This window comes from Condylura cristata, unplaced genomic scaffold (genome assembly GCF_000260355.1).
Source record: "Condylura cristata isolate star-nosed mole 26May11 unplaced genomic scaffold, ConCri1.0 scaffold00001, whole genome shotgun sequence".
Classification (NCBI taxonomy): domain Eukaryota; kingdom Metazoa; phylum Chordata; class Mammalia; order Eulipotyphla; family Talpidae; genus Condylura; species Condylura cristata.
Window position 1 is genome coordinate 9,502,651 of NW_004567102.1, and position 10,814 is coordinate 9,513,464.

A 10,814-nucleotide genomic window follows, 5' to 3' on the forward strand; every position below is an offset into this window, starting at 1 on the left:
AACTAGGAAATTACAGATTTGTCAGAATTAATCTAGAATTATGTGAGTTCTTAATTATAAAATGTCTTTGGGAACTCAAACTTTGCATATAAAACAACTGTTCTATATTTAAATCCTGGATATTTTTTTGGTCTTCATTACACCTGTTTATGTGCTATTTGCTAGGGCTAGGAGGGTGAAAATGATAAGTTGCTTACATTTGAGGGTTCACTATAATATTGTCTTATACTCATTTCTACATGATAGTCCATTAGTAACATTTAAATCTGAAGTCAGTCTCTTAGGCTACTATGATTGAGCTTCATCAGTCTCTTAGGCTACTATGATTGAGCTTCATTCCCTCTCCTCTTTCCCACGACTTTACGCAGCGTGAGAGAATGGGCAGTCGGGCGTTCTCCAGTGGTGCAGGGCTCTGTTACGTTCAGAGTTTGATATTTCTTGAAGCACCTCAGATTCAGCAAAGACCTTTGGGACCCAACTAACTGTCTCTTTTGATGCCTCCCTTTGTCAAAACCTGAAACCCACCCTTCCACTCAGCCTGGCCAAAACAGTCAGTTGAGGTTGAGGGAGGATGGAGAGAGGTCTGGAAACCACCTTTGCATCAGGCGACAACATGCACACAGGCCCTCTGTCGTTAGATTCTCACTGAGCCTCAAGATTTTGAGGCTTTAGGCAAATTTGTTAAGCACAACCCTTATCAGCCCTCAAGAGTGTCAGCATGTATACTTATAATGTTAGAATCTATCAGTGTTTCTCAACCTTGAAAATGTAAACCACCCAAGATGATTTCCTGAGTGATCTTGGGTCTCAGAAACAAGATTCTATATAGTGACGGTGCTATCATCACTTAAGATCATTCTCACTACATTATCATTATGACATCTTAAGGAAGTTTGATATATTTATTAAACTATATTACTATCTTTTAGATTGCTGAAATGTATCTTGACTTCCAAGGACCTCTGTTTCCATTTTCAGACTGACCATCATGATGTGACCTTCATAATAGTCACAATCTACTGAGTTCTGGGAGTTGGATAAGTTAAAATGGTTTCTAGCTTTTTTCCCCCAGACCAAAAAGAGTTGAGCCACTCAGGTGAAGGGGAGAAAGTGGGAGTGACAGGGTGCCTTCACCATTAGCCTTTAGACCTCCACGAGAGTGTCTCAAAACCTCGGAGATCCTAGGTTTCCAGGGAACAGTTTCAAAGTCATTGTGTAGCTCTTAATCTCATCTAGGGGTGGGGAAACGGGCCCCTGATCCATCAGTGTCTGTATTCAAAACAAACCTTTGACGTCCAGAGTCTCTTCCCTCCCATGTGTCCCCAACTTCTATAAAGCCTTGCCGAACTTCCTCTGAACCCCTAAGGTTGATCCCTCTTTTACCGGTGGTATAGCACGTGACTTAGCCAATTAGATTGCCAATTTGATATGTTAGTTGTATCTCTACCCTACTCATTCTGAGCAGGAATTAAGTCAACACAAAGGCCTTCCAGTTCTGCATTTCACAAGTGAACCAAGGTCTTATATTTTCTGCATTAATAATCAGCTCCTCTGACTTTGAGGAATTTTTTTAATTAATTTAAGTTTTTCTCCTTGCTTCTAGAAGGCTGTTGTTGGTGGCAAAAAGAATGAAGTTCTAGGTTGAATAGTACCTGAGAAATAGAGCCAATCAGTGATAAGTTTGACAGCGTTTTATTGCAAATGGACATGAGTGAAAATATTCATGCTTTCCTCTAGCATAATGTCATAATTCACCCCTAAAAAAAAAAAAAACCCAGTTGACTTCGCCTGAAGAAGCTTTTGTCTACAGAAAAACTAGCACTCATATTGCATTCACTGTAATAAATTGTTGCATCTCTCTTTTCCAAAAGAGAATTCCTTAAGATCAGGAGCCATGCCAGAAAGTGTCACAGTTTTGCAGTTTCAAATTTGACAGCTCATAACAATTACAAAATACTAAAAAGAAAAAGATGAGAATACTTTGTATCCTAATTGGCATAAACAGTTACTTGCCCAAGGCAAGTAGCTATTTCATGGCATAGCTTTTTGCTTATGACAATCTGGAAAATTGTTTGCTTAGCCATAGTAAATTCACTTTTAAGCCTGCTTTTTTGGATACAAAGTTTATGTCACAAAAATGTTAAGGGTATTTATATTATTATGTTTAATATTCATTTGATATTCCCAGCCCTTTATACATTTCTGAATGTGTAGTAGTACTGAAAGTTTGTTAAAGGACAGCGAGTATTCTTGTCACCCACTAAACCACATAGTATTAAAGACAGGAAGAATTTAAAAAGCAGTCCTTCCCCTGACTCTCTAGATGATTTTTCAGGGTGAAAACTAAGGGAGGCATGTTGTGGGTGGGGGGAAGGCGGTCAGACAACTTATTGGGCACTCTTTCTCCTTCCCTCCCTCTTTCGGATATTCGGATCCTTTTATAATTCATAAGCATGAATTATAAAAACACACTAAACTTCTTACTTCCTTAAAATGATTTTTCCAAAAAAACTTAGAAATAGCTATAGGATTCAATATGAAGTAATGGGGACTGGGTTTATCTTCCTGAATTAAAAAAAATTAAAATCAGACAAAATGTCTAACAGTTGTTTTTACACACTGGCTGTTATGCAGCACAGGACAGTAAATTCTGAGACATGGAAACCAATGAGGTGAGTCCCATAACTGTCCCCGCTACCTGCCTGGAGACATTTTCCAGGCTATAGCACAGGCAGGAAGACCCAGGTGGAACCTGGTTCTCTTCCTGAGTTGGGAGGGGAGAGTGGCTAAAGTTCACAGGGCAGGAGCCATCGTGGTGGCACAAGGGGTTACACAGCACTGTGAAGGGATCCCGGCCAGGGAGCTGACACACATGGCGCAGCAGACCTCTCCTGTCTCGCCTGCTGCCTCACAGAGGGGGGCCCAGACAAATGCTCTCTGTTGAAGTCACGCCTGCCCCATTCCTGAAGAGTGACCAGTGTTTCCTGCATTCAAGACTCCATGCCTAACTGCCTGTAATCCTTATGCCCTGATAGGGCCTTATTTATGCTGGGACTCTCAGTTTCTCCACCATCTCTCTTCCTACAGCTGTTTTTGGGTCAAATACTATATTACTTTCTTCCTTAAAAAATACCAAAAAAGTAATCGGCCTAAACAGGCTCAGAAATCTTACAAAGGTACATTAAAAAATTATACTGTTTTGCATAAGTTCAAGAAAGTATAGGAAAGATTACATTTATTTAGTAAAGACATGAAAGATATTTTTTTAAAGGCAACTTCTAGAGATGAAAAGTACACTATTTGAAAATAAAAATACTTTGGATGGAATTGACAACTGATTAGACACTGAAGAGTAAAGATTAGAGTGTTTGAAGTCATAATAATAGAAACTATACTAAATAAAGGCAGAGAGATTAAAAGAAAGGGGGGGGAACAGCATCAGTGAGCTATGGGACTGCTTCAGTCAGTTGTAACTCATATGTAATTGGCTCCCAGAGGAGCAGAGGGCATACAATACAGGAGTAAGTAAATGGCTGAATCCTGGAAGTTTAATGAGCACACAATTACAAGAAGCAGGAAGAAAACTATGCCAGAGCATATTATAATTAAACAGTGTTAAATGAGGAATAAAATAGAAAAAAAATTTAAAACATCTATGAGGGAGACATGTTCAAAAGGAACAAAGAATGACAACAGACTTCTTTTTGGAAATAATGCAAATAAGAAAACATTGTAACAATATCTTTACAGAACTGAAAGGGAAAAAAACTTCAATCAGAACTATATACTCCATGAATATATTTCAAATATGAATGCAAAATAAACTTTTGAAGACGTATAAAAGCTGAATGTATTCATCACAGCAATTCTTTGCTACAAAAAAAAATTTTTTTCCCTCAGAAGGAAAATGATACCAGATGAAAATCTGGATTCACTCAGAGGGATAACAGCACTGAAATGGGAAATATGTGGGTAAAAATAGAAGCAACTATAACTCATACCTTCAGTAACACAAGTCAAGAACACATGGTTCTAGAGACTGCAACCCTTCCCTCATTTAGGACTGCTTCACTAAAGTTTCTCAAGGATACCTAAGCTAACCCAAGCACCTTTATAGAGACATTTGTTTGTAAGTGATTGGGAAGTTATGGCATGTACGAATCCAAATCTAATCAATACAATTAAATCAAATATTCATAATTTTTCATATATTGGGAAGATTTCAGCTTATAAGTCATTTTCACTAGGTTGGTTTTGGAAAGAAAAAAAAAACCAGAAACATATAAGGGAGATAACAGAAATGTTTGCACAACAGTCACATAGCAGCTTTCAGCTGGGGAAATGTTTGAAATCCTGTTAGGATTTTAACACTTCTTCTACTGTCACTAGCTTAGAGTATCTTAAATAGGTAGACTGTTTTGCTTAGCTTTCCCAAAATATATGTTCTGGAAACCAATGCATTTCTTAATATTACAGCTTAAAAAATGTGTGCCCCTATATGCAAGCAAAAAATAAAAAAAAGTCTTGTCTTCCTTCATATATTTGCTTTGGAGGTGTTTGAGATCTTTCTGTCATCTTAATGAAAACCAGTCTTTAGGATATTTCATTTAAGAGAACTGATGTAGATTTGTTTTCTTTTTATTATGGTGATATTAGACATTACAATACTATGTAAGTTCTAGCAGTACATTTTCTTCCCTCAGCACTGTTTCACTATGCTTACCACCAAATAACCAGTCACCGTCAACCGCAAACTGATATACCCATACTCTCCACCTTCTTCTCCTCTGGTAACCCCATTCTGTTGTCAGAGCCTAAGTTTATTTTTTGCTTATTCTTTTGCATTTTCCCCGTTTATATTCAGCAAGTGAATGAAATCATATGGTATTTGTCTTTCTCCTTCTGATTTGCTTCATTTAGCATAATCCCCTCAAGATTCATCTGTGTTGTCACAACTGGCAATGTTATCTTTTTATGGCTGAGTAGTAGTCCATTGTGTTTGTATACTATAATCTGCATTATTATTGAGGCTGCTAGGCTGTTTTAAAATTTTCTAAGTGTTCGATACCTGGTGTGTTCCACTGAAGTGAGCTTGACTTGAGTTTATGTTCAAGAACGTCCATTTTTTTAAAGATTTATTTATTTATGCATATAAGAGATGGGGTGCTTCTGAACAGAGATCTGGCAGGGGTGGTGGTGAAAGGATTCACTCAAGACAGAGCAAGGAACAGAACAGACTGGCTGGCTGAAATACACTGCTGAGGGGAGCAGTGAGCGAGACAAGAGCGGTCTGCTGGGCCATGCAATTCACTTCCCAGCAAGGGATTGAACTTGAGCAGCAATGGCTGCAGATTGCTTCATTGTGCTGAGTCTTAATCCCTTGCACTACCAGAGAGGTGCCCCCCTTCCCTCATCTTTGTTCTCGACTATATTTGTTTTTTATAATAGAGTTAATATACAATGTGACACAACATTGAAAAGCTACAAAAGGACATATAAAGACCCAGGGGTTGAAGTCTCAGGACTATGAAGCCATCACCAGCCACTGTAGCACGAGTTTGATTCCCAGCCAGGGAGGTGACCCACATGGCACAGCAGACTTCTCCTGTCTCACCACTGCTCCCCCCAGCAGAGTATTTCATTGAATCCACCTGTTCTGCTTCCCACTCTATCTCTAATGAATCCTCTCATTTCCTTCCACCCCCATATATTTCTGTCCTATACCCCAGTTCTTATGTGCAAGAACTGTGTGTAAATAAAAATAAATCTTTAAAAATAAGACATATCAGTGAAGAGTATATCTTCTTTGTTCCCAGTCAGCATCAACAATGCTGTAAGAAAATAAATTCTTTAAAAATGCTTTTTTAAAAAGTTCCTCTGGGCCCTCCCTGCTGGCACAGCAGGATAAATTTAACACAGCACTAAGAAGCTAAAACCACTTGGCATGAGTTTGATCCCCGCCCCAGAGGTGACCCACATGGCACGGCAGACCTCTTCTGACCCTCCCGCTGCTCCCCTCAGTAATGTACTTCGTCAGTCAGCCTGTTCTGATCCCCACTGTCTTGAGAGGTATCTTGGGGCAGTAGTTTCTGAACTTTTGGATGCTTGTCAGCAGTCTGTAAGAGCTATAAGCTCCCTTCCCTCCATGACATATTTCCGTGTTGTAAGCTGCATTCTGTGGGGACTGAGCTTGCTTGGGTGCGTTAGGGCAACTAATGGCTTGTAACCACTCCCTGGGGATTTCCATTTAGAGGGAGATTGATCTTCAGGCAGCCTTGTTAAATCACCTCTTATCAGAGATCCCTCTTGTGATACTGGGGTTGTTTATTTAGTGGGAAAAGAGACTCAACAAGAGTCCAGAAGTACAAGAAAAGAACCTTTCCAAAGAAAACTAAGGTCTTCCCTTTTGAGTCATGACTTTGTGATCCCTAGGTTTTCTTCTCACTTGAGAATCATAGTGAGTTTCTATAATAACTACTTCAATAAAATTACTTTGGTAAGAGATTGAAATGACCGAATTAGGTTGTACTATGACTATATTTTTAAATTTGTATCTGTATAAAGTCAGAAAAGAATGTGGCCCTTTAGAAAGTAGAATTCTCAGGCTCTCCCTGACTATAAAGGCTCATAGAGTTCTACCCAAGGGGGCTAGAGGAGGAGGGACCTCTGACTAGGGCTGCAGTCCCCAAGGGGCGTAAAGTGTTGGAGCCTCTGGCTTGGCTTGGCTTGCATTGGCTTGGCTTGAGAGGGGAAGGGAGAGAGGGAGGGGAGGGGAAAATACACAACGCCTTAGAAGATCATCAGTATTGTAAAATATCTTTTGTGGGATCAAAGAGTAACTTGTCACTTTGACCTCTGGGGTAGTAAATATTCTCTGTGCCTGAAAATCCCACAACAGTGATGCCTGGGGGCAGTGACTGGTGCCGTCTTTCTTAGCCCTTGGGTACCTGGGCCCCTGGAGGAAGCAGGTACTGAAGTAAAGTAGTGAGGGGCTGGGCGCCTTGTGGGAATAGGTTTTTTTGGTTTGTTTTTTTGGTGTCAGTTATTTTTCACTCACATTTTATTAGTTTGTTCCAGAAACTGTCCGAGACTTTTAAAAATACATTTGCAGACTGCAGTGGAACTCCGTTCAAACGATCATGTTGAAGGAAAGAAACATCCAATTTATAGGCGTAATTATTCATTGCCTAATTGGTTAATTTATTCCATGTGATTACAATGTCTGAGACCAGCCTGTGGCACAATAATGAACTATGACTAATGCAAGTCTATATTAAATACCACGTCTTAAGGGAAAACCTTCACACAGATTCCTGTGTATCCTTTTGATGATAGTTCTCCTGTTTCTCTTTCCTGTCCCAGCTCACTCCTTAGTCATACTATGTTAGTACAGTCCTGCTGGCAGGCCCTTGAGTAACTCCATGTCTGAGTTCCTAAAAGCAGATTTCACTCAGCCAGTTGCCTCTTTTGCCGTTTTAGACATGGAAGTCACTTTATGATAAGCTTTTCCTGCTCCTTCTTCCTCTTGTCTCACCCATCACCTCTTTTGTCCACCAACGTTCCATTCAAATGGATTGTAACCACCCGGATCATTCAGCAGCCAAACCAAGTCACCCACCAAGGGGAAGGTCCCCCATGGGGTACTTACCCCTTCCAGACCCTTTGTGAGGAAAGCAAGATTTCCTCCGTGTGGCAGGAATCAATTTTCTACTTGTTTGGCCTTGTGATTGATAAGATGGGAAGTTTGGGAGAACTGGAGAGGAGATGGCAGTTTTAACGGAGAAAAAGCACTCAGTAGAAACTATGCCTTCTGCCTCCTTCGGGCGTGTCCTCCTTCTGGGCATCTCTTCAGGATTTCATTCCTCCCTCCAACTGCCGCTCACAACTGCCCTTTCCAACTGCTCCAGAACGCTTGGCCCTGGCATTCCGTGATGTAAATTATTCCACGCATGGCTCGAAATGGGCACGAAGCAGCGTTGCCAGGTGTCGGATCACTAGTGTGAGTTTCCCAGATCTCGGGGGAGGGAGGCGGAAGGGGAGAACTGCTCTTGGAATTTGTACAGTTGTTGTTGTTCGAGCCCAAACGCAGGCACTGCACTGGCTAGACTTGGTGCTGTTCTTGGCTGGGGAGGGGGGTCTGGGCGCAGTGCTGGGGTGAACTCTGGCTTGAAACTTTCTGCTTTGAAGATTCTAGTGTTGGGATATAGATTGTTTGGAATTGAACAGCTGGCAGTGCTGCTGCCGAGGGAGGAACCCGGGACCTGTGGGGCAGAGCCTGTAGCTGCACAGCCTGGGACTTGGGCAGTCCTGCTGTTTGAGAAAGTAGGCAGAACCGGCTTTTCTGTTTTCCTAAAGAGAGCCAGAAGGTGGCAAGAAATCCACATTGCTTACCCTGTTCGGAAACATCCTGTCACAAATTTGAAAGACCGCTGTACCCAGGAGATTTTTTTTCTGAAACAAAAAATATTTTCTCCTTTTATCCATTCTGTGTTTTGAGGAAGTTTCTATTCACAGTGTTACAGTCACTTTGGGGAAACAGCACATGAGAGGTTGCTGTCAACTATCTCTCATTTGTCTAGATTTCTTTTTTTTGACTTGTAAGTTAAGGATTTATATTCAGTCTGAACAATTTCAATTGCTTCATCACTTGAATGGCTGCAAAAATTTTAAGTCACATAATATCATGTCATAATAGACCATTAAGGGGAAAGCGTGCATGGATTTCACAGTTCTTTATCTACAAGAATATAGGGTATATTTTTATGTTACGTTGACACCACTAGCTTTAATGTGTTCTGCTGAAACAGTGCTTCCTTATTTCTTGTCTTTACAGTTGTCATGGATGATGATGATGACTCGTGTCTCCTTGATCTTATTGGGTAAGCTGCTCATTTCCAAATCAGGGTGAATCAAATGTATGAGGTTGGTTGTGATAAATCAGTGTAATTAAAGCCAGGTGGGTTTTTAAAAGAAGAAGTAATCGCCACAGACATAGTAGGGAGACAAATGAAGAGACATGGATAACATAGGAAGCATAATTAGGTAAACCTGTTTTAAATTTATCTTCTAAAACTCCCAGGAGACAAGGCCTGCCTGGTAGCCCCGGGGTTAAAGTCTCAGCACTACCAAGCTATGGCCAGTCACTGCCTCAGGAGTTCGAGCTGTGACATGAGGTCAATCCTCAGCCGGGTTGCTAACTCATATAGCACAGCAGACCTCTCCTGTCTTGCCCACTGCTCCCCTCAGCAGTGTACTTCAGTCAATCTACCTGTTCTGCTCCCCACTCTGTCTCTGGTGAATCCTCTCACCTCCCCTACACCTCTGGCCTATATACCAGTTCTTATCTGTATAAATAAATAAAAATAAATCTTCTTTAAAAAATTAAAAAATAGGGCCCTCCCTGGTGGCGCAGCAGGTTAAAGCACAGCACAAAGAAGCTTAAGCCACTTCCGCATGAGTTCGATTCCCGCCTGCCCCGGAGGAGATCCACATGGCGTGGCAGACAGACCTTTCCTGACCCCGCCTGCTGCTCCCCTCAGCAGTGTACTTCGTGGATCTGCCTGTTCTGCTCCCCGCTCTGTCTCTGGTGAATCCTTTCACCCTCCGCATCTTTGGCCTATACCCCAGTTCTGTACGAATAAATAAATAAATCTTAAATAAATAAATAAATAAATAAAAATAAAAATTCCAGGAGCAGAAATGAGTGATAACAGGAAATAGAACAACACAAAAATAATTAAGTAAAACAAAAGATTACCGATAAAACTGTCTTAAAATAGGGAGAGAATTTCTTTCATATTGGTATGCTATTTTCTTTTTACCCTAGTAAAAATGAATCCTAAATCCAGGTAATTACTTATTTGTTGTTTTGCGCTTTCTATTGTTTTCTAGAGACCCACAAGCACTGAACTATTTTCTACATGGACCTAGTAATAAATCTGTAAGTAATACTTAGAACATCACAGACATAATTATTTTCCTTTTTAACAGTCAAAGAAATCACTTTATTGCATTTGTCCCTTTGCAGAGCAACGATGACTTGACTAATGCAGGATATTCTGCAGCCAATTCGAATTCTATTTTCGCCAACTCTAGTGTGAGTATCAGAAACTGAATGCAAATATCAAGTGTTTCTGTCTTATTGATGCTTTCTGAATTGACACTGACTTGTCTTTACATCATGAGAACCTTTACCTGTATTTTGTAATAGACACATAGGAAAATCAATTGAATTGTGTTGATAGTTTCTACTTTTAACTTAGTCAATTAAAACAAACTATTTGAGATGTACATTACCATTTCCCTAAGCTTTCAATTGTCTTTCTAAAATGACTCAGAAATCATGACCTGGGAAATTCCTCTCAGATTGTTTTGAAGCTTGTTACATAAGCTTTAAATAACTTGTTCTTAATATGTAGTTACTTTCTAAGCAGTTTCATCTGAACAAGGAAAAGAATAATTATTACTAAAACTTACTGAACATTTAGTATGTTCTTGGTACTAAGGGTTTAACATTTGTTATTCTAATTCATTAATCTTCACAATAATTCCATGAAGTAGGTTCTATTGTTGTCCATAGCTAGGAGTTTCAGAGCTAGCTAGCATTCTAACCCCAGCCACCAGGTTCTCCTTCCCACTTTTTTTTTTTTAATAATATAATAGTTTATTTTTACATCATTTGTACATTTTTTTTTTTCACCTCAATTGTAATCCCCGTGGATTTGAGTTTCCCAAATGGGTGATGGGTTTCCCATCACCAAGTCACCTGTGTGCCACCATCACCATAGTCCCGTGCACTTCCCCTCCGCAACCCC

The 10,814-nt window shown here is 40.2% G+C and overlaps 1 protein-coding gene across 3 annotated transcripts in view; it reads left to right on the forward strand.

Moving 5' to 3' along the window:
• The first annotated feature begins 7,247 nt into the window (after positions 1-7,247).
• Positions 7,248-10,814, forward strand: part of GLTSCR1L (GLTSCR1-like) — a 32,229-nt gene continuing 28,662 nt past the window's right edge. Inside the window, exons 1-4 of one of the 3 annotated variants that reach the window (XM_004673489.2) lie at positions 7,248-7,999; positions 8,834-8,879; positions 9,892-9,940; positions 10,028-10,096. In XM_004673489.2, the coding sequence (XP_004673546.1) occupies positions 8,839-8,879; positions 9,892-9,940; positions 10,028-10,096 (159 nt within the window). In that variant the 5' untranslated portion in view covers positions 7,248-7,999; positions 8,834-8,838. Of the gene's footprint in view, positions 8,000-8,810; positions 8,880-9,891; positions 9,941-10,027; positions 10,097-10,814 lie in introns of those variants that run through there. The other 2 variants (XM_012723908.1, XM_012723916.1) reach the window with 2 other exon arrangements.